This window comes from Herpailurus yagouaroundi, unplaced genomic scaffold, assembly GCF_014898765.1.
Source record: "Herpailurus yagouaroundi ecotype Mexico unplaced genomic scaffold, PumYag 208, whole genome shotgun sequence".
NCBI classification, from domain to species: domain Eukaryota; kingdom Metazoa; phylum Chordata; class Mammalia; order Carnivora; family Felidae; genus Herpailurus; species Herpailurus yagouaroundi.
Genome location: NW_024412439.1, coordinates 10,945,234 through 10,968,242, shown reverse-complemented (window position 1 = coordinate 10,968,242; position 23,009 = coordinate 10,945,234). Strand labels below are relative to the sequence as shown.

General features: G+C 56.6%; 2 protein-coding genes across 3 annotated transcripts in view; one reads left to right on the top strand and one right to left on the bottom strand.

The window, feature by feature from the left end:
• Window positions 1–8,310: 8,310 nt before the first annotated feature.
• On the bottom strand, window positions 8,311–16,191 carry ARRB2 (arrestin beta 2). Its single transcript, XM_040452946.1, has 14 exons — window positions 16,086–16,191; window positions 13,489–13,519; window positions 12,784–12,844; window positions 12,634–12,678; window positions 12,254–12,450; window positions 11,905–11,964; window positions 11,457–11,524; window positions 11,179–11,314; window positions 10,898–10,982; window positions 10,651–10,723; window positions 10,238–10,375; window positions 9,285–9,556; window positions 9,120–9,174; window positions 8,311–8,827 (listed from the first exon to the last, which is right to left on the bottom strand). The coding sequence occupies exons 1-14, from the start codon at window positions 16,106–16,108 to the stop codon at window positions 8,734–8,736; spliced, it is 1,338 nt and encodes a 445-aa protein (XP_040308880.1). The 5' UTR covers window positions 16,109–16,191; the 3' UTR covers window positions 8,311–8,733.
• A 5,566-nt stretch (window positions 16,192–21,757) lies between these two features.
• Window positions 21,758–23,009, top strand: part of PELP1 (proline, glutamate and leucine rich protein 1) — a 21,478-nt gene continuing 20,226 nt past the window's right edge. Inside the window, exon 1 of one of the 2 annotated variants that reach the window (XM_040453451.1) lies at window positions 21,758–22,047. In XM_040453451.1, coding sequence (XP_040309385.1) covers window positions 21,799–22,047 — 249 coding nt within the window. In that variant the 5' untranslated portion in view covers window positions 21,758–21,798. The remainder of the gene's footprint in view (window positions 22,048–23,009) is intronic. The other variant, XM_040453450.1, reaches the window with a different exon arrangement.

Below are 23,009 nucleotides of genomic sequence, written 5' to 3'. Positions count from 1 at the left end.
CGCTCTCTAGCTGAGACTACAATTCCCAGGATGCTCAGCGCAGCCTCGCCTTGCTGGGGCGGGGTAGTCACCCGGTGAACTACAACTCCCAGGGTGCCGTGCGCACGCCCCGGTCTGCGCCGCCGCCGCCACCTCGCGACCACCTGTGGTAAGAGGCGGTGGTGAAACATTTCATTCCTTGGACTGAGGTCGTTCAGACCTGTCCGCTTTCGCGACACTGCCCTGGGGTATCTATTTGATTTCTTCTATGAGAATTTATCGCGCGTCTGCTGGTGCCGGGTGGCGATGGCGGCAGCTCTGGGGTGTCCCTCCGGACTGGACGGCCGTGGGCTCTGTCGGCGTCCGGCGAGGCCGGGGCAGAGCCTGACTTGGTGAGTGTTGCGTTGTTCGTCCTAGCGCTTCCTCCTGGGCTGCAGCCCCACTGAAGCACAGGCTTGGCAATCTCAGCCTTTCCCCCTTTCCGCTTCCCTATTACGCGGTGGGGTCTGGGGGTCCGGAGGTGAAGGGGATGGAGCCCCACGTGACAGTGAGGTCGATGTTTGCCGAGAGTCACGCTCAGGGTGCACCTTCGGGAGCACAGAGCGAGGATTTTGGGGTGCAGCCTTGCCAGAATCGGGTCTTAGGGGTTAATTAACCCGGTGGCTGGGAGGTTGGATGGAAAAGGGGATCAGCGCGGCAGGTGCATGGTGCTGAGAAGGGGCCTGCCCGGCCCAGCCCAAGTACAGCAAGGCGTTCGGCTCGGCCCCAGTGACTGGAGTGTGGCAGCGGCCAGACTGAAGTGGGAGCCGGATCAGGAGAAGGCGGCTTGCAGGCTGAGTAATTTGGACTTTGTTCGGAAAGCACTTGAGAGCCCTTAAAGGATCTCCGAGAAGTGGGTTATGACCAGGTTTACCTTTTTTGGAAAGATCCACCTCGACGGCCTATGGAAGGTTCAGAATGAAGCCAGTTCACACGGGGTTAGCAAATGGAGACTTTCAGATCAACTCGGGGATCCGGCATTCAACTCCACTCCTTTTTAAAATCCTAATGAAATAACAAGGAGGATCGCTTTAAGGGGTCAAAGAGAGAGGGGAACTAATAGCAAAACTTTAGATAGAAGCTGGAAAACAGGATAAGTGGTAACCGATTTGGTAGTGAAGTGGTAATTAAGCCGGCAGTAAAGAAAACCCAAAAGCAACTTGATACACTCTTTTTAGTAAATTTTTTAATGTTTGTTTATTTTTGAGAGAGAGACAGAGTGCGAGTTGGGGAGGGGCAGAGAGAGAGAGAGAGAGAGGGAGACACAGAATCTGAAGCAGGCTCCAGGCTCTGGGATGTCAGCGCAGAGCCCCACGCACAGGAACCTTGAGATCATGAGCAGAAGTCGGACGCTTAACCGACGGAGCCACCCAGGCACCCCAATGTTTATTTTTTTGAGAGGGAGAGAGAGAGAGCGAGCATGAGCAGGGGAGGGGCAGAGAGAGAGGGGGACAGAGGATCCAAAGTGGGCTCTGAGCTGTCAGCACAGGGCCTGACACGGGGCTGGAACTCATGAGCCGCGAGATCATGACCTGAGCAGAAGTCAGACGCTTTACCGACTGAGCCACCCAGGCGCCCTGCAACTTGATTCACTCTTAAATTAATGGTATCATCATGCACAGACGCTTTACCGACTGAGCCACCCAGGCGCCCTGCAACTTGATTCACTCTTAAATTAATGGTATCATCATGCACAACTGGGGTAGTGGTGCTACTAAAGTGAAGCGGGTTATTTGAGGTAGTTAGGACCCCCACCCCCACCTCCTGCCCAGTCTTTTCCTTACTGCATACATCTTTGCAGGTCCTCAACCCCATCCCGTTACTGGAGGTTTCTTTGTTGAAGATGGAAACAGAGGGTCTTTGGTTCTGGAAGGCGCCCAGGGCACAGTTGTATTGAAAAACAAGATCGGGGCGCCTGCCCGGCTCATTTGGAAGAGTGCACGACTCTTGATCTCTGGGTAGAGAGTTTGAGCCCCATGTTGGGTGTAGAGATTACTTAAATGGAGAAGTGTAAAAAAAAAAAAAAAAACTTAAAAAAAAATAAAACAAAACAAAGAAAGTGAGAATAAGTGAAGGTTTACGTACTGAGCTGTTCCAATCTGGGATTCTGTCCTCCAGCTGCACTAAGATAGAGGCTAAGAATGCAATGACACAACAAAACAAAACTTCATTTTTCCCCAGAGAACGGTGCAGTGTGAGTAGTTCAGCACACTCCACGGATCATCTGAAGATCAAGGCCAGCCCTGCAACTCTGCCACTGTGTATCCCACAGTATGGTCTGCAGGCCAGCAGTGCTGATGGTGTTGTTAGGAATGCAGATCTCAGGCCCAAGCACAGAGTTTTGTTTTGTTTTGTTTTGTTTTGAGAGACAGTGCGAGCAGGGGAGGGGCAGAGAGAGAGGGAGCACAGAATCCGAAGCAGGCTCCAGGCTCCGAGCTGTCAGCACAGAGCCTGACGTGGGGCTTGAACTCATGGACCGTGAGATCATGACCTGAGCGAAAGTCAGATGCTCAACCGACTGAGCCACCCAGGCGCCCCCCCCCTTTTTTTTTTTTTTTTTTTGGTAAGTTTATTTACTTATTTTGAGAGGGAGACAGGGAGAGAGAGAGAATCCCAAGCAGGCTCTGCATCACCAGCACAGAGCCCGAGGTGGGGCTCGAACCCACAAACCGTGAAATCATGACTTGAGTCAAAACCAAGAGTTGGACACTCAACTGACTGAGCCGCCCGGGCACCCTCCCCCCGCCCCTCCCCAACCACAGAACTTCAGAATCAGTATCTGTGTTTGAAGGTGCTCAGAGGATGTGTGTGCACAGTGACATCCGAGGGGCCCTACTGCTCTGGGGCATCGCCATCTGCCCTGTCACAACTGGGCTGCTGATGTCCCTGGGTCGTAGCCGGCAGCGAGGGGCAAGAAGAAGTGGGGAGGGGGGTGCACCCGGCTCAGAGGTCTGACTAGGAAGCAGCCCAGATCGTTTCTACTCACATTCCACTGAAGAAGACAGCAGACGGCCTCACCCGGCTCCTGGTTTCTAGGAAATCCAGTCCTTCCCCAGGTGGCCAGCTACCGTTCTCGAACATGTTAGGGGAGTCGTGGGCCTCACAACAGCCAGACTGAAGATGGAATAAAGACCTTAAGGTCTCAAAGTTCTCTACCCAGTTCCCTTTCTCAGGAGGTATCTAGAAGAAGACGTGGAAGAGGAAGATACGGGATCCAGGTCGTGGGGAAGGCCTTCAACACGGGAGAGGCGCAAACAGGAACACCAGCTGAGGGGAAGTCCAGGGTGACGGGCATGGAGAATGGCCCGCTCAGCCCGGAGCAGGTGAAGGAGGCTTCTGGAAGGCTGTCTTCTCGGAGAGGGAAGAGATAAGCGTCTGTTTTGTGTTGCACGTCCTGAGAGGATATATAGACTTTTGGGGGGAGAGTACAGGGCAGCCTTAGTGATGAATTCAGAGAAAAAGCAGATTCTTGAAATGATAGTTATTCAGGGGAAACTAGAAGAGAGAGATCATCGATATCCCGCACGTGACAACCGTAGATGACGGGTGTGTGAGCATAACAATGGAAATATTGAGTATTGACCCAACCACCCCCCCCACCCCCCAGGATGGGATGCCCGGGCAGGATGGCAAGGGTTCCCCGGCGGGGGGGAGGGGCAGACGGGAGCTCAGTCTTCACCTCGTGTGCTGGGACGCCGGTAGGTGATGCTTACAAATCAAGAAGCAGCAACAGAAGCACATTGTTTGGAGATCTGGAGGTGAATACCGAAAGAAACATCCGAAGGGGGTGCAAGCGGTTGCCCGTGAGGAGAAAGGAGCCGGAGAGGGAAGGGGTATAGGCCTTGTTGCACCCGACTTCCTAAGCTGTGTGCACATATAACTTGGAACATAACAGCGCAGTAAAAGTGAAATGGTAAGGAGGAAATGAATAGGGATTTGCTTCGTGTGGAAGAGTGTCTTTTCTCCGGTGTCCTTCCTTCCTTGAATAGAAGCGACTTGTGAGGGTTTACGGACCTTGGAGGAAGAACCAGTAGAGAGGGGCAACGGTTGAAGTTCGGCGGGGGGGGTGGTTTGATGAATCAGGGTCTCAGAGGACTTGGGAGGGGAGAGATCTGAGCACAGGGGGCGGGATGAGCTTTGGACGGGAGAAGGCAGCTTGACCTTGGCTGTACAGAGAATCGGGATCGATGTCCGTGTTCGTGGGGAGGAGGCGGGAAATTGAAATCATTCGTTCCCGTTAGCCTCATCTCCATGAACCACAGAAGGTTGTTCGCTATGAGCGTGAGGAAGGTTTGGAATGTAGTCAGTGGGACTTGAGCCCGAGAGGGAGGTGACCAGGAACACAGAGAAGGACGAAGGGTCACCAGGAATTGAGGGCCCAGCCGAGGTTAGAGACCATAAACTGGCAGTGGCCCCAAATGTGTACCCAGTGCCCCGTAGTGTTGGCACGTAGCAGGTGTTAAAAAGCATTTGTTGAATGAATGAGTGAATGAATGAGTGAATGAATGAATGCATGTGGTTGTGTGATTTTTCTCTGGCAGCGCTCCCTGGCCCTGTGTTGGAGCGGGGCGCTCACGGTGGTGGGTGGACAGAGCCGGGGGCTGGGTGGGGGTGGGTGTTGAGAGCAGGTGTTTGAAAGAGGTTGAGGGTGCTGATGAGATCCGGTTGGTATCGTGGGCTCCAAGTTCAGTCTGGAAAGAAAATCTCCAATTGCAAGGGAGCAGAAGGGCCAAGAACTTCGAGACAAAAAACCCCAAGAAGCCAGTAAGAAGTGAATTATTAAAAATGTCAGAAGCAGGGGTACCTGGGTGGCTCAGTTGGTTGAGCATCCGGCTCTTGATTTGGGCTCAGGTCACGATCCTGGGATTGAGCCCCGTGTCGGGCTCCGCGCTGAGTGTGGATTCTCTCTGCCTCTGCCCCTCTCCCCTGCTTGCTCTCTCTCTCTGTCACTCAAATAAAAATAAAATATCAGAAACAAAATACTTTGAATGACTGCACAACATTGTGAGTGCACTAAATGCCACCGAACTGTATACTTTACAATGGTTAATTTTATGTTATATGAATTTTACCTTAGTAAAAAAAAAAAAAAAATACCCTCTGCCAAAAAACAAAAACAAACAAACAAACAAAACAAAACAAAACAAAAACCCTAGAAACAAATTCAAAAGATAATGACAAATCGGGAAAAATATTTACAAGATATATGACCAAGGCTCTATTTTTTTAGTATAGAAGAGCCCTGAGGATACATTAAAAATAAAGTGCCCCAATAAATTGGGTTTTATCCTCACTCATCATCAAACAAATGCAAATTAAAACTCAGATGATACCGTGTCTCTCACCTGCTTGATTGGTAGAATCCAAAAGACGCTCACCTTCTTTGACCCAGCAAGTCTGCTTTTAAGAAGTTGTCCTGGGGCGCCTGGGTGGCTCAGTCAGTTGGGTGTCCAGCTTCGGCTCAGGTCATGGGGTCGCGGTTCACAGGTTCGAGTCCCGCGTCGGGCTCTGTGCTGACAGCTCGGAGCCTGGAGCCTGCTTCGGATTGTGGGTCTCCCTCTCTTTCTGCCCCTCCCCCACTCATGCTCTGTCTCCCTCTGTGTCTCGAAAATAAATAAACATTAAAAAAAAAAAAAAAAAAGAATGAGGGAGATCTATATGTATCGCTACAGAAAGGAATGTTCTCCCCGCCTCACCACCAGGGAAAAAGGCAGGTGTAGAAAAGGGCTCACGGTACGCTGCTGTCCGTTCAAAACAGTGCAAAATATGTATTCCACTCAGACAGGTGTGACTGAGTCTGAACAGCATCTTCGGAAGAATAACCAAGGAATGGCCGATAGTGATTCCTCTGGGAACGAGGAAGGGCTTGGCTGGGGATCAGGATGGGAGGGAGCCTTCTCTTTAGTTTAGCGTCGCATACGGTTCCGATGTTTGTTTGTTTAAATCATGTGCCCCTTTTTCCTTTTTAAAAACATTAGGGGCGCCTGGGTGGCGCAGTCGGTTAAGCGTCCGACTTCAGCCAGGTCACGATCTCGCGGTCCGGGAGTTCGAGCCCCGCGTCGGGCTCTGGGCTGATGGCTCAGAGCCTGGAGCCTGTTTCCGATTCTGTGTCTCCCTCTCTCTCTGCCCCTCCCCCGTTCATGCTCTGTCTCTCTCTGTCCCCAAAAAATAAATAAACGTTGAAAAAAAAACATTAAAAAACATAAAAAGCTTAAAAAAAGAAGACACTTTCTCAAAGAAAGGCAAGAGTGAATATACACAGTCTTGCCTTACTTTTTTTTTTTTTTTCAACGTTTATTTATTTTTGGGACAGAGAGAGACAGAGCGTGAACAGGGGAGGGGCAGAGAGAGAGGGAGACACAGAATGGGAAACAGGCTCCAGGCTCCGAGCCATCAGCCCAGAGCCCGACGCGGGGCTCGAACTCACAGACCGCGAGATCGTGACCTGGCTGAAGTCGGACGCTTAACCGACTGCGCCACCCAGGCACCCCAAGACACTGTTTCTCAAATTGTGTGTCAGTTCCCCAAATCCACACTGGTGGGTTCCTCCTGGGACCTGCCGAACCAGAGTCTGGGAAGGGAGAGCCTGGGGCTCCGCGTTTTCACTGTGCCTCCCAGAGGGCCCCGATCCCCCTGAGAAGGTCGAGAGGGCCGTGGGCCAACGAGCGAGCTCCGGGGAACCAGAGGGATGCCAGCGGTTCCTCCTCTGTGACCAAAGGCCAGGGTGGGTGGGGCGGCGGCCTCTGCAGAGGGGCGCACGAGGTCACTGGCGTTTTGACAGGACTCAGACCTGTGGGTAAATGGTGGTCTGACGTGAGGCGGTGAGCCGTAGGCTAGAGGCCTGTGTGAGCTGCCCCGCCGGCCCCCCAGCCCCATCTGGAACTACTCTGCCCTTGGCCGTCTCTGCCCCTCAGGCCCTCTGGCCTCTTTTAGTGCCTGGAACGCGCCCTGTCCCTGCGCTCGCACTCGGTGCCCGGGATGCTCCGGCTCCTCTTCGCCCGCGGGTTCCCTGCGAGGGCGTTCTCGTGCCTCCTGTGCTGCTCCTTCAGAGCACACATGCTGTCATCAGATAACTAGGCAGTGGTTTCGTGTTTGCTTTGGTCCCTGCCACGCCCCTCTGCTAGGCCTGGCACCTAAGAGGGACTTAACGCCAAGATCTCGTTCATGGAACGGATGATTGGGCCTTAAGAGAAAAAGGGGAGGACGGGTGGGTGACAGAGTGGGTGACGGAGGTGAGGCACGCCAGTGGGGTGGCGCTCGGTCCCCGTCGCCCAGCCTGGGACAGTGGCCAAGCCTCAGGGAGTGCCTGAGGAGCTCCAGGGGGCTGCCTCTGGGACCTGCCCACAGCGGTGACCCCCGCCGGCCGCCCAAGCCTTGGCTTCTGGGTGAGAATGAGGGTGGCCAGGCAGGCCCCGTGGGATGTCCGGTGAGGCCGGGGCGGGGGAGGCTCCCACCAAGCCCCAGGAACGGAGTGGGTGAGCAGTCACACAGCGGTGGAGATGGACACACTGTCACAGCAGGTCACTGCACGGTCACGTGTCAGCGGCGATAGGGAAGCGTCTGTCTGCCCAACTCCCAAGGGTGGCTGGTCTACAGGGAAGTGAGGTTTTTTTTTTTTTAATTTTATTTCATTAACATTTTTTTAATGTTTATTTGAGAGAGAGAGAGACAGAGAGAGAGAGAGAGAGCGAGCATGAGTGGGGGAAGGGCAGAGAGAGGGAAACACAGAATCCGCAGCAGGCTCCAGGCTCTGAGCTGTCAGCACAGAGCCCGACGCAGGGCTTGAACCCATGAGCTGTGAGATCCCGACCTGAGCTGAAGTCAGACGCTAAACTGACTGAGCCACCCAGGCGCCCCAAATTTTATTTCATTTTAGAGAAAGCAAGTGAGCAGGGAAGAGGGGCAGAGGGAGAGAATCTTAAGCAGGCTCCAAGCCCAACATGGGGCTCGATTCCACGACCCTGTGATCATGACCTGAGCTGAAATCAAGAGTCACGCTCGACCGACTGAGCCACCCAGGCGTCCCAGGAAGTGAGTTTCTATTTCCCCTACAAATGACTAAGTGTATTTCGTGGCTTTAGCAAACGGTACCTGTGAGTCTGGACTGACCGAGTCAGTTTCTGTGTTACCCTTGGAACACAGTCACAGCCCATTCGATGGGACGTTTATTGACAAGCCTTGTGCCCGGCACTGTGCCGGGACACAGGAGAGGCTGGCTGGGTGCTCGGCCACGAGCACAAGTCACAGACGAGCACCTGTGTGCCCTCAGCAGCTGCACGGAAAGCACATACACTCGCGCCTATTAAAACGTTTATTTTCTTCTTTATGCTCAGAAACAAAGAAGTGGCCTCGCCCCCCACCCCAGGGTCTCCTCTTGAAGGAGAAGGAGGCAGAGAGTGTGTGTGTGTGGGGCGGGGGGGGGGGGGGGATGTCGGATGTGGGAGCTCTCTCCCCTTCTCCCTACTGTCATTCCCCTTTCCAGGACCCCCTCCAGAAGATGCAGGTTTGAGCCACCGGCTGGGGGGGGCTGTGGAGGCACAGCTGGGGTCAAACAAGTAATGCCCACGGTCAACAAGAGAAGGGTCCAGTGCGTGTCCGGGAGCCACAGGCGAGGGAGGACGAAGGGGTCCGCCAAGGACTCGGTGCTGAGCGCGGGGAGGGCGGCCGGGCTGGGACCCTCCCCCTCCGGCCCCGCCCCCTCCCCCTCCCCCCCCTCTAGCAGAACTGGTCCTCGTAATCCTCGTCCTTCATCCCCTTCAGCCGCAGGCGGGCGAAGTCCTCGAACACGATGTCGTCGTCTGTGGCGTAGCTTGACGGTGGGAAGCAGGGGTGAGGTGAGGGCTCAAGACCCTCTTCTCGGTGCCCCCGCCGCCCTCCCAGAGACAGGGGGGCCCCAGGAGCAACAGGACTGGTCGTGTGGGCGAGAAGGGACAAAGAAGGGATGGTGGCAGGCAGCCTCCCACGGAAGGCTAGGCCCTGGGGAGGTGATGTTCCAGCCCTCGCCCGCCCCCACAGGGGACCGCGGGGAGAGGGCAGGTCTGGGAGTCCCGGAATCCCTGTCCAAAGGGCTCAGACTAGGAAGGCAGGGGAGGGTCTCTTACTTGGTGTCAAATTCAATGAGGTTGGTGTCCACGGGGGCGTCTGTCTCAGGAGCAGCTGAAGCGAGGAGAGGGGGCGGCCCCCCCCCCGCCGGAAGGGCTGGCTTTTCTCCACCGGCCTGGCTTCAGGCCGTCCCTTTGGGGGCTCGGGGTGGGTGGCATACTCACCTGTCTGGGGCCTGGGGAGGGTGATGTGATCGTGGGGCTTGGGGTGCATGAGGACAAAAGGCAGCTCCACAGAGACATCCCTGGGTTGGGGGGGGGGGGGGACGCAGCATGAGGGGCCACCCCGGCCCCCCCCGGGAAACAGGGCGACCCCCCCCCCCCCCCCCCCCCCCCCCCCCCCGCACCCCTGCGCCCCGAGGTCTCCCCCGCGGGCTCCCATCAGTGTCCGGGCGCTGGCCGCCAGGGCTGTGCTCTCCTCACGGCCAAGCACCCCTCTGCACAGAACCCTCTGGTGGCTTCTCATCGCTCGCAGTAAAAGCTGAAGTCCTTGTGACCTGACAGTCCGCACTGTCTAGTTCTGTTACCCTGACCCCACCCCGACCCGTCCTGTGGTTCGCTGTCGCCATGCTGGCCTCCGGCCCGCTGTGTGTGCTCATGCAGCGTGCCCTCACACACGGGTGCCAGGGCTGGGGGGGGGGGGGGAGAATAGGACCCAGCCCTGACTCTGCGAAGCTGTGGCCGTTGGGGGCTGCCCCCGCCCAGAGGTGCCACAGCCCCTCCCTCTTGCTTCCTCCCACAGACCGGGCCCGGGCCACCTTGGAGTGGGCCTGCCGCTCCCTCTGCCCGGAACACCCCTTCCTTGCGTAGGCACGACTCCTGTGCCTCTGGGTCCTTACTCCGAATTCACATCTGGGTTATGCCTTCCCCAGCCACCCTGCTTAAAGTTAACACCCCCCCTACCCACACCCCTGCCTTATATCTGTCTTCTCTGCCTTGCTTTTTCTCAACGCCGGTCTCCGATCTGCCCGCCCGCCCTGCCTAGCATCTCCGGTCTGTCCTGTGCCCGGACACAGCCCTGGCTCCCAGGACAGAGCCCGAGGCGCAGCCGGCACTGACCGCGCCAGTGGCTCCTGGTCTGCAGGCCAACCCCCTGCCCCCACCCCGCCCCCCCTCACATGGTGCTGGAAGCCAGGTTGGTGTCCTCGTGTTTGAGCTTCCCGTCCAGGGCAAGACCCCGCTTCTCCCGGTTGTCGCTGAGCAGCGGGGTGATGGTGTATACCTTGCAGAACGTGGAGCTGGGCGACACCTGGTCACTGGGGAGCGGGGGCGAGAGGACGAGGCTCCAGGAGGGGCCGGGCCAGGTGACGAGGTCGCTCCCACCCCCAGGGGCTTCGACCCCACGCCAGCCCTTCTCTCTTTGGGCACAGCTCGACCCGCCCAAGGAAGCGAACGGCTCAGAGCCACCAGCCTGCGGAGGGAAGGCCCCCGTAGGTGGAGACAGTTGGGGACAATGCCATCCCCACCTCACACCCTCCGGGGCCTGCTGTTCTGCTCTGAGGCGGGGGCCCGAGGCCATTCTGATACTCACTCTTGTTCGGTCTGAGCCACAGGACACTTGTACTGGGCGGTGCTGAAGAGGCAGATGTCGGCATACTGTCTCACTGTGGGGTGGGGGCGGGGGTTCAGCGGCTGAGCAGGGGGCGCAGACTGCCGCCCGCCGCACTCGGACCACCAGCCGGCCCCCTGCCGCCCCCCGGCTGGACCTCTCACGTCAGGGTATGTCCTGGGGCTGAAAATCGCTCCCCCGAGACCCCCTTCAATCCTCCACCTCCTACCAGAGACTTTGATCTTCTTGACGGTCTTGGTGGAGTTGTTGGTGACGTGGACGTTGACGTTCAGGGGCTCCCCGTGGTAGTACAGCTTTTGAGGGGATGCGGTCGATTTTTGCGGGTCCCTGTTATTAGCGTGCCCCCCTCCCGCCACGCAGACACGTGGCTCCCTCTTCCTCTAAACCCAGGCCCAAGCCCGGTGGACGTGCTGCCCTGACATGCTGCTCCAGCCCTCCCCCGGGGATCCCTCTGCACTGTAGCACCTGCGTCACCCTCCTGCACCCCACCTCCTTGTCCAGGGATGCCTCGAGGTGCAGGGACCGGTCAGACATGAGGAAGTGGCGTGTGGTTTCTGCTGAGGGCTGGGGGCCAGGTTTCTCTGGGGCAAATTGCACCTTTCGGATCACCAGCCGCACAGAGTTCCTGGGGGTGGGGAGGAGGGGTGGGAGGGGCCGGGCCTCAGACACCCAGGCCGCCCCCCCCACCACCACCACCTCCCACGGGCCTGGGGCTCCTGGGAGAGGGGAGGACATGATCAAACCATACAGGAGCTCAGTTCCCTCACCTTTTGTGGCTTTTCTCTTCTAGCGATTTGGCACAGAAGGCTCGAATCTCAAAGTCTACTCCACAGGCCTCAGGAGGAGGAGAAAAGGTCACGTCTTACACAAGGTCCCCTCTGCCACCACGCCCTTCCTTCCCTCCTCTTCATCAGGGACTCTTGCCCCATCACAGTCTGAGGAGTGTGGGGCCTGGGGCTCCGTCCCCCCGCCTCTGCTAAAGGCCCAGTACCTGGCCGAGTGAGCCCCAGGGCTGTTCCGGGTGAGCCCCCGTACTCCCCATGGGCGTGCAGCTCCTGAGTCACACGTGAGCCGTGACCCTCCCACACACACCGTATTTGCACTGGGGACGGTTCCCACCCCGCTTCTCCCTGACAGCCCCCCTCTCGGGTGTGCCCCAGGCTCCTACTGGGCCCTGTTCTGTCCCAGGAGCCCTCAGAGCCTTTCCTGCTGTACCTTCCCCGTGTCCTCTGGGCCCGGCTGCAGCGTGACGGAGCAGGGCAGGTTCTGGGGGATCTGCAGCAGAGGAAAGGGGAGGCTTCAGTTCTCCCAGAGAGCCCCCAAATCTCTCTCCCGATCTCAGCTCAGAGGCTGGAGGAGGCCGGGGGGTGAGAAAGTAAGAAGGAAGGGGCCCCTGGGAGGAGACAGAGACAAGGGCTTCCTGAAGGCAGGCACAGTGAGGGAGGTGGGTCTGCTCCCCCCCCCACCCTTCTTCTAGATCTGCACCTGGCAGGCGCCTGGCCAACCCCTCCCCCCACCTCAGTCCCAGACCCCTTGCCCTGCAGAGGGTGAGGGGCGTCCTCACTGTGAAAAAAAAGGGGTGGGCGTGCTGGCCCAGCTTCCTCAGCAGCCGGTCCTGAAGGCGGGTGGGGGGCCGGGGCGGGTTGGGCATGGGGGGGAAGGCCTGGTAGGTGGCGACGAACAGGTCTTTGCGGAAGGACAGGCCCAGCACGTCCAGGTCCTCGCGGCCATAGCGGAAGGCGCAGGTGAGGGTCACGAACACTGGCGAGGGAGGGCCGGGCGGGGCGGTCAGGGCCCCCCCTTCCCCAGCCCCCCAGCACCTAGCCGCAGCGGCTCCTTCCTGGGCAGCGCGAAACCTGCCCGAATCCCACTCCCACTGCCTTCTCCGCCCTCTTTCTGGGGCCCCGTCCTCCTCTGCCGCCCCGACCTCCCCTCGGCCGGTACCTTTGCGGTCCTTCAAGTAGTCAGGGTCCACGAGCACCACGCCATCTGGGAAAGGGACGCCGCTGCATGAGCTCATTTCCTGCCAGGGCCTCTCCTCCATCCCTCGGCCCGGGGACTTCTTCCCCTCTTGGGGGACGTGGGCACACTTACCTACGGGGTCCACTCTGTCCAGGTGGTCTACAAAGTCCCGCTTGCCCAAGTACACGGTGAGCTGAGGATGCAGAAGGGACACAGGGAAGACAGGGCAGGCGGGTGCAGGGCAGCAGAACCCTGGAGGGGCCGTCCTGCCCATGGCCTCCCCAGGCTGGGGTGTCCCCCGGGGTTTCCTTCAGAGCGGGGGACAATAGTGGGGTTTCCCAGACTACCCGACCTTGAGGCTTTTGTCACACCTCTGCCCACAAGTCAAGCAAGTGTGTGTGTGTGCACGCGTGTGCATGTGTGCGTGTGTGTATGTGGGGTGGGGTGGTGGGGCTTGGGGAGGACTTGCCCCAGGCAGCCAGTTAGAAAGCAGGCTGTGGTGTCACTCCTCTGGGATACACAGGCCATAGCCTGGGGGGTGCTAACTGTTCCCACCCCAGGCACCCTGAGCTCGGCTCCTAAGAGGGTCACAGCTGGGGCTTGGGGCTCCTCCCCCTTCATCTGGCCTCAGGCCGGTCCCCACCCAGCCCCTGGCTGAGTGCAGGGGCGAGCAGCCTTTGCGGCGGCGGCGGCAAGGGGCTTCAGGAGGGAAGGAAGTGGGCTCTCAGCTGTCACAGGAAGTGGGGGCTAGAGGCTGGGGATCATCTAGGCGCGGGCCGGGCCTTGCTCGGGCCCACAGAGGGCTGGGAGGAGAGGCAGCATGGCAGACCGACTCACCTTGCAGTTAGGGCTCGACTTCTTGAAGACCCTAACAAAACAGAAAGGGAAGCCCCACTGCCTCCGTCAGACTCGGCAGGGACCTCCCGAGCCGGCCTGAGAAGCAGGGTTCGCCCGCCCCCAGGATTCAGCCCGGAGGCTTCCGGGCTTTGCCAGCCCTACCCCTCCCACTTCTCACCAGAAGGGCGGCCATAGGTCCTTAATGTTCCCGGGCCCCCCCCTCCTCCGTGCACTCTCACTCTAGGTCCCCTCCTGTGGCAGTCAGTAGTCACTGGTTGCCCAGAAACCACCCAGGCTCTTCCCAGAGGACATCCCCCGGAGGGACCCGAATAGGCAGGTGGTAGTTGTGTCGGTCTAAGACCGAACCCTCCACCTGTCTTCTCTGGGCTCCAAAGACAGCCAGAGTACCTGGAGGGCAGTGGCCCTGGCTTTTGCTCCTGAAATGGTTTCTACCTGGAGGCACTACTTAAGCGCGGCCCTACTCCGTTAACCTCCAAGGGTTCCCCATCCCTGATCTCAGCAGCCTCGAAGCTCACTTGTCTTTGAAGGCCGAGCCCAGACATCACCTCCTCCAGAAGGCAGAGCCAGCCCGGACTCCCGTTACCCCCCTTTCTTCGGGGGGTTCCCGTCACACTTGCTGATGTCTCACTGGTGGTAAAACTTGTGATAGCGTGTCCGGGCAGTTAGCTGTGGACCATGTGTCACTAGGTAGACCGTGGACGTCACAGACCTCATCCAGTCGGGCATCCCCGGCACAATGCCCGCCGGACCATGAAGATGATGGTGCGGGCTGACATTTAGCGGGGGCATGTGTTATCTCATTTAATAGTCTTAGCAGCCCAACGATGGAGGGCCTAATAGTTCTATTTCACAGGTGAGGAAAAACCAGGGCACAGGAGAGGGGAAGGATTTTGCCTAAGGCCCCAGAGCAAGTGAATGGTGGGATTCAGATAAATCAGAGGCAGTCTGGCTCTGAGCCCATGCTCTTTGTCAGGAAGCCGTTACACTCTCCTGTCTCTGCAGTTGGGCTTAAGTTCCTTGAGTTGAGGGGGATTCTCGCTTCCCAGAGCTGAAACACTCGAAGCCCGGACTCTACCCGTTGCTGAGAGGGTAGGTAGTTGTCCAGAGACCCCTGTGCTCTGGCCACTGGCGGGCCTGACGTCACTTATCCCAATCCCTGGAAGGGTCCTCGGATCTCCTGCCAACCGGCCCACCCTTCCTCCAACGCTGCCTTCTCCCCACCTAGTTTTGCTCTTACAACTTCACTTCCCCCTTCTTCCCAGAAGGTCAAGATATCCAAAGGCCATAAGGCAAAGGGTATGGAAGTCCCTGGGTATCCCCATGCAATAAGGGAGAAAGCGCTGATACGGCGGCAGCTAGAAGAAAGCACCACCTCTTGACCCACCCGAGGCTGGCCAAGGAGGCAGATCATGGGGGTGACCGGAGGGGGCCCGCAGAAGCAGATGTTCTCTCCGTTTCCTGTGGCCCAGAACTGGATGGGGGTGGCGGGAATTGTGCCAAGTCAGCAGTCCCCCCTCTGGTCCATCCATTCCCCTCCCTGAACCACATAACGGAAATTGGGGGCCTCCCTCAAGTCAGCGACTTCCCCTTTCTCCGGGGGGTGTTTGAGCCCTGATGCGGGACATCAGGCCTCCCTCTGGTCATCTCTCTCCACTACTGCTCGACTTGCTGCTCAGAAGCCTGGGTTCTCCTACTCTGTGGCTGGGGAGCGGCGGGGCTCCTGTGATCGTCTTTGGCGGAACAAGTGACAGCCTGGTACCAGGGCCCTGTTCCCGATCCCTTCTGGACAGAGGCACACAGCCCCAATCTTCTCCTCTTTTCCTCCTGCTCCCCAGGGACTCGGGCATTCACCCACTGCCCCCTTGGGGGTGCTGGGCCACAACAGGAAGTGGATTTTGCTAGAGACCAAAAAAGAGAACTCGGGGTATCAGTGGAAGGAAGGAGCCTCGATTGCACAGAAAACATCCGGGGAGTGGATGGCGTGCCCAGGGCAGATACTGGCTTCCCTCACCTCCGGGAAGAGGAGTGAGGCCCAGAAGCGGGGAGGGTCGTCATGCACTCCGCTCCCCCAAGATGAAGCTGTTGCTCCTGGCAACCTGGGGTAAGGCAGAAGTTTGGAAGCAGAGCCACCTGGCCCTTGGGACAGCCCGACTGCCCGTGGGGCATTGGACAGGAGGCTTTCCAGCAGCTCGGGACGAGTCTGGGGAGGGGGGATCTCCTCCCGGCATCCAGCCTCCCCATGCCCGACCCCTCGGGGCTGGCCACCTGCTCCTCCTTCCTCCGCCCCTGCATCGCAGCCCGCACCGGAGAGCCCAGTCGTTCGGCCCCCACATCCCTACGAGAACCCAGGCGCCGGTTTCCTGGTCCCCTTCAGCCCTCGCTTTCTGCACAGGGGCACGGCATGCGTCCCCCTCGTTATCCTCGAGGACCTGGGCGTGCGGCCCCGGATGGCTGCCCCCTAGGGACCCAGGCGTCCGGCCCCCGGATTCTCTCCCGGGTGTCCTTGTCTGGGGACCGTCCCGGCACCAGCTCCGAGCCGCCGCCCACGTCCCGCCGCGTGGCCCCACCTCCCTTACCTGGTGCCCGGTTTCTCCCCCATGGTGCGCGCGCCCGCCGCCCGCCCGGTCCGCGGCTCGCTCGCAGCCTCGCAGCCCTGCTGCCAGGTCCCCGCTCCTCCCCGCGCCACTGCGCACGCGCGGCTCTTTCTCCTCCCCCCCCCCCCCGCCCCTCCGGCCCCCCTCCGGGCCCGGGGAACCGCGGCCAGATGCGTCATCCCGGCTCGCGCGCGCCGCGCCGCCGCCCGCCCCCTCCGCTCAGACCCGCGCGCTGATTGGCTCCGCCCCCGCGCCCGCCCCTCCGCAGCCCCTCCCGCCGTCCCGAGCGGTAGGAAGGGGCGGGGGTCCCTCCCGCGCGCGCGGTCCCTGCTCCCCGCTCTGCCCGCCCATCTCTCCGCCCCTCCGCACCCGCTTAGGAACGATTGGGTCCCCTGGAACGACGGCGCCCGCCTGCCGGGAGCTTAGAGCCCGCTGATTGGCTCCCCGCGTCCAGGACGCGGAGGGGGTCCCCTCCCCTTTGTTTGCTTTCTCGGCGGCGGCGGAGGCGAGGGAGGCGGCGGGGGCGGAGGAGCGGGCGCCGGCACAGTCTGGGAAGGAGGGCTCGGGGACGCACACGTGGGTGAGCGGTTCCAGTTGCGTGATGCTCGCTTCAGCGCGCGCCGCTCGCGCGTGCTCGCAGCCTTGGCCCGCCCTCCCGCCTCTCGGTCGTGGTGTGTCAGCGCCCTCTGGTGTCCGTCTTTGGTCTTCGCGGGGTTCCTTTGCCTAATTTCTCTGACCACCCAGGCCTTTCCATCTGCCGTCTTTGCAGCGAGCATCCGTGCGTCCATCCATGCCTGTAATGTGCTAGTCACCGTGCTGGGCGATGGGGACACAGACACGAGTTAACATGGCCCCCGCTTCCCTAGTACAGTTCGGGAGACCCATAAACAGGCATCATGATCCCAAGAATACAAGAAAAGAGGTATGACTCAGAAGACACAGCGACTGCCAGCGCTTGACTGGGGCAGGGACGGAGGGGACTGTACGCTGTCCGAAGGAGGAGACATTTGAGGACAATCTTTCTGACGGGTGGGCAGAAAGGGTGTTCCCCCAGAGAAAGGCAAGGCACGTCCTGTTCTGAAGTGTTCGTGGGGGTCGATGGGAGGAGAGCGACTGGAACAGAGTGTGAAGGATTCTGCAGAGCCGGTGAAGGAACGAGACTGAGGTCCTCCCTGGAGGAGGCGGGGTGGGGGAGGGCACATGGATCCAGTAGTGGTTTTTTTTCAAGCAAAAGACCGGCATGATGAGACTTCTCCCTTTAGGAGGATAATTCCGGGCAAGGTGGAGGATGGAGAGAGCGGGGCAAGGTTGTCTAGACTAAAACTAGTCAAGAGATGGTGAATGATGGAGTGAAAGGGAGGAGGGGCTGGGCTGAGAGTCATTTCTAGAGACGGGGGAGGATGGTGGATTCCTGACGTTTCTGGACTTAAGGGGCTCATGTATTTCTCCTTCTTCCTTCCATCTCTTTTCCCATTCTCCCCCCGTCCTTCCCAGCCAGGTGAACTAACTTCACACTCCCCCTCCATTTTCGATGTGACAAAAAGTAATATGCACATCACGACAGTTTCTGAGATCACCTTTAAGGCTCGAACACAGGCTCTCAGTTCCATCGCCACCTTCTAAGCTCGCTTTTCACACCTTTCAAGCTGTAGATGGGACACTTCTTTTAGACTCACAAATCACAGGGTGCCTCCGGCTCAGGTCATGATCTCACACTCCGTGAGTTTGAGTCCTGCATCGGGCTCTGTGCGGAGAGCTCAGAGCCTGGAGCCTGCTTCGGATTCCGTGTCTCCCTCTCTCTCTGCTCCTCCCCTGCTCGTGCTCTGTCTCTCTCTGTCTCAAAAATTAAAAAAAATTTAAAACAATTCAGACTCACGAATCACTTTTGTCAAAGGGTCATGACCAGAAGAAGGTAATGAGACCTATATTGCTACCTCTCTAAAGTGATTTTGGAACTGAAGGGTAGTGGTCTTATGACACGAACGCGACTGCATTAAAAGATACTAATATAAAGAAAATTTCAGAAAGATACTAAAGAAGACTAGAAAGAATGAAAGAGATACACCATCTTACTTTATAATGATGGGAAAAACCATCAGTATAAAGATGTCATTTCTTTACAAGTTGTCCTTAGATTTAACACCATATGAAAATAGCAGTGGGAGGCTGGTCCAAAGGTCGTGACTTATCTCAAGTGATTGTTCCCAGTCCGATCGAACTCCTCATTTGACTCCCTCCCCCCAACCCTTTCTCACTACTGCACCTGATTAGACTTTAAAAATAAATAAATAATGGGAATGCAAGCTGGTGCAGCCACTCTGGAAAACAGTATGGAGATTCCTCAAAAAGCTAAAAATGGAACTACCCTACGACCCAGCAATTGCACCACTAGGCATTTATCCACGGGATACAGGTGTGCTGTTTCGAAGGGACACATGCACCCCCATGTTTATAGCAGCGCTATTGACAACAGCCAAAGTCTGGAAAGAGCCCAAATGTCCATCGATGGATGAATGGATAAAGAAGACGTGGTATATATATATATATATATATATATATATATATATATATATACAATGAGGTATTACTCGGCAATCAAAAAAGAATGAAATCTTGCCATTGGCAACTACGTGGCTGGAACTGGAGAGTATTATGCTAAGTGAAATTAGTCAGAGAAAGACAAAAATCATATGACTTCACTCACGTGAGGCCTTTAAGAGACAAAACAGATGAACATAAGGGAAGGAATACAAAAATAATATAAAAACAGGGAGGGGAACAAAACATAAGAGACTCATAAATATGGAGAACAAACAGAGGGTTACTGGAGGGTGTGGGAGGGGGGATGGGCTAAATGGGGAAGGGACACTAAGGAATCTACTCTTGAAATCATGGTTGCACTATATGCTGACTAATTTGGATGTAAATTTAAAAAATAAATAAAATTAAGAAATAAATAAAAATAAAAAAATAAATAGCAATAGGACTTTTTGGGGGGAACTTAATTCTAAATGATCATAAGAATCAAGTTGCAAGTGTAGCCAGGATAATTCTGAAAAAATAAGAATAAAGCAGGCATTTGTCTTACCGCTAAGGTAATTTATTATGCCACAATAATTAAAATTGTGTTATCGGTGCAGTAATACTAAGCAGAGCAGTGAAACAGGATAGAATGTCCAGATACAGACACACAGGGCAGCATTTCAAGTCAATGGGGAAAGAATGGCATATTCACTAAATTGGGTTGAGACAGTTGGCTATTCATTTGGGAGAAAAAAGTTCTGTCTCCATCTCACACCTTACACAAAATAAATTCCAGATGGGTTAAAGATCTAAATGTATGGAATAGAACTATAAAAGTATAAGAAGAAAGTATAGGAAAATATTTTTATAATCTCGGAGGTTGGGAAAAGCCCCATAAGACATCAGACCCCAGGGCTGTAAATGATAACAGCTAGCACTTTATAATACTTAACCACATGCCAAACATTGTTCCAAGCCGTTGACAAATATCAGTTCATTTAATGCAGCCCGATGCATTAAGGGTTTATAATTATCCTTATAATTAGCCAGAGGGAGGGGGCGCCTGGGTGACTCAGTTGGTTAAGGGTCTGACTCCTGACTTTGGCTCAGGTCATGATCTCATGGTTCGTGAGTTCGAGCCCGGGGTTGGGCTCCCAGCTGACAGTGTGTGGCCAGCTTGGGATTCTCTCTCTCTGCCTCTCCCCCACTCGCTTGCTCTAAAAAATAAACATTAAGAAATGAAGAAATGGAGGCTCAGTTAAGTAACTTGTAGGCTCACACAACTAGCAAGAGGCAAAGCTGGTGATTGAACCCAGCAGTCTAGCCCAGGGCCTGTGGTCTGTACCGTTAACACCTTACTTCTAAGAGACTAAGAGGCTAAAATAAATAAAATGACAAATTGGAAGAAGCCTCTTGCAACCTTGCAACACATGTCACAATCAAGAATAAGTCTCCACATCTACAAAGAGGTCCTACAAACGAATAAACCTGGTATTAATTAGGATTATGTACAAGGCACTATTTTACATGGTCGGTAGGGTGTTAAGTCAACGCAACCTTTCTAGCGGGCATTTGGCCGGTTCCCGTCAAAATTAAAAGTAGGTTTTCTGTTTTATCCAACTCTCATTTACACTCAACAGATATCAAGCACCTTTTATGTGCCAGGCACTGCTCTAGGTGATGGGGAGAAGACTCCTCTCCTGAGATTTGTCTTTTAGCTAGAAGAGATTGTCAATAAGAAAAGAAATACATTTTGGATAGTGTTAGGAGTTAGTTATTAAGAAAAGATAAGCAGGGTGACATGGTAAAGGATGATGGGGGTTGGAGAGCTTCATAAGACATCAAACCCCAGGGCTATAAATAATAAGGGACTACTTTAAAGGAACTACTTAAAAAGAAGCCCTCTTTGAGGATGGCAAGATGATATCAGTCACAGGGAATGAAAGAAAAATTTCTCTAGGCAGAAACAGCAACATGTGCAAAGGTCCTGAGGTGGCAGAGGGCTAGCTGGGGGATAGAAAGAAGGCTAGTTTGGCTCAGAAAAAAAGGATCAGAAAAAAAAAAAAAAAAAAAACAGGGAAACTGGGGATACTCGTGGTATACTTTGAGGACAGAGAAGTAGGTAGGTATGGGTCAGATCACACGGATTCCAGTGACCCGGGTGAAGAGATGGGGTTTCATTCACATCAGATTTGGAAGCCACTGCAGGACTTCAAGCCGGGAGTGACGAGAACTGACTTGACATGTGAAAAGACCACTTTGGTTGCCTTGCAAAGGGAGTACACAAGGCCAAGAGGGAAGCAATGAGGAGGCCATTGTAAGAGGCCAGATGAGAGAGAATGGTGACTGGGACCACAGTGGCACCGGAGATGGAGAAATAGAAAAAAAGTAGTGGTACTGGGCTAACGTATTTTGGACTTGAAGAAGGATTAGACAGAGAAGCAAGCAGAGAGGAACAAAGGCCCTTAGACTAGGATTTTTTTTTTTTTTTTTGCCAGTTCAAATTATTAATTATCTTTGTGCACAAAGAGGGAAGTATGAGTGCTCAGTGAAGTCTATTAGTGAAAAGCCGGAGCAGCTGGAAATACCATATCGGGCCACAGAACTAGACCGCGGTGCACCCATTTCATCGCACCCCGCAGCTTAAAAACCGGCGTAAAGGCGCCACGACGCACACCTAGTGAGACGAGTCGAGCGCAGACCCTGCTGTTGTGAAACAAACTTTGCGTTCACGTGTTTGTGCACCGACTAAGGTCAGCAGAGCACACACACCCCCCTGGGGCACGGGGCTGGGAAGACCGGAGGCGGCTCGTCCTTCATGCCGCGTGCTGCTTGCATTCGCGTTTGCAGGGCGCGAACGGCCGTCCCGGACTCCAGGCGAGAGGCCGGGTCCCAGGACGACGGCCGCGCCGAGAGCGGAGGCACCGCGAGCCCCGGGCACAGCCCGCGGAGGCCCGGGACCCTGGCGCCTTTTGTCCCGACCACGTGGTCCGCCCCGCGAGCGCGGCGCCTGGCTGCCCGCGCATGCTCCCTCGCAGCCCGCGCCGCGAGCCCAACCTCCGCCCGCCCAGTGCGCGGGGACGCGGCCCCCTCCTCACGCCCCCTCCCCACCCGGCGCCCGTCGCGGTGCGTTTGCGTCATCGCGCCACGCCACCACGGAGCCCGGGTGAAGATGGCGGCAGCCGTTCTCAGCGGGCCCTCGGCGGGCTCCGCGGCCGGGGTTCCCGGCGGGACCGGGGGGCTCTCGGCGGTGGGCTCGGGCCCGCGTCTGCGCCTGCTGCTGCTGGAGAGCGTGTCCGGGTTGCTGCAGCCGCGCGCGGGGAGCGCCGTGGCTCCGGTACATCCCCCGGTCCGCTCGGCCGCGCACTTGCCCGGGCTCATGTGCCTCCTGCGGCTGCATGGGACGGTGGGCGGGGCCCAGGTGAGTGTGGCCCGCGGCCCTGGAGGAAAGCGGGCGCAGCTCCCGGGGGCCGGGGCCGCGGGGCCCCGCCGCCGCCGCGCCGGGGAGGTGGCGGGCAGGGGGCCTGGGGCGGAGAGCGGAGCCCGTGTCGCTCTGGGCCACATTCACGCCCTGGGAAAGCTGTCGGTAGAAACTCAGGCTAGAGGAAGGGCCTCGTTTTTCTCCACCGCTAGGCTCTTGGTGGTTCGAGCGGGTTCGAACAAGAAGCGGGTTCGATCTTAGGCCCCGGCGTATCTGGTTTTGGGGATTGTTTCGACGGCGTGAGTGAATGTAGTCGACAGATACTTACTGAGCTCTTACGAAGGGGTGAGCTCAGGGTGAGCCTTTTTACAGACGGCAGTGGCGACGAGCAAAATGTTTTCAAACGCTGTGAGAATTGTATGGTAGGGACCCCTAAGCTAACCTGGAGAACTACAGAGATTTTCCCCGGGGCCTTAAGCTGAGACCCCTCCCCACCCCCCGGATGAGTAAGGGTTGGGTAGGGAAAGAAAATGGAAGAAGCGGTTCAGGCAGTGGAAAGCTCATGTGGTAGGAAGGAACTGAAAAGAAGGGCGTTGTGTCTGGGCCTCAGAGGTGGTGGGGGAAGAGAGTGGACACGATGAGGCTGGTGAGGTGAGTAGGTGGTGGGCAGGTCATGCAGAGCTTTCTAGACTGGCCTAGAAGGGTCCTTTGGGTTATACTAAGGGAAGAATCTAACATCCATGCAGTTCTGCAAACTAGAAACCCAGATGTCATCCTGAACTCTTGCTCACATGCCTCATATGCAGTCCTGTTGATTTTATTATTTAAGTAGCTTTCAGACCTGCCCACTCCTTTCCGTATCCTTCCCTTTGCCCCCATCCTCGCCTGAACTCCCAACCTCTTGCCCAGGTGAACGCACTGACTGTAAGAATGCATAACGTGTCCAACGTGATGTCTTCTAA

Excerpts from the sequence above, each read along its gene's own strand:
- ARRB2 (XM_040452946.1), bottom strand. The coding sequence starts at position 16,108 with ATGGGGGAGAAACCGGGCACCAG. Across the intron at positions 10,724-10,897 it reads CAAGAAGATCAAAGTCTCTG|TGAGACAGTATGCCGACATC; the intron begins GTAGGAGGTGGA and ends CCCACCCCACAG. Across the intron at positions 10,376-10,650 it reads GTGGCTCAGACCGAACAAGA|TGACCAGGTGTCGCCCAGCT; the intron begins GTGAGTATCAGA and ends CCCGCTCCCCAG.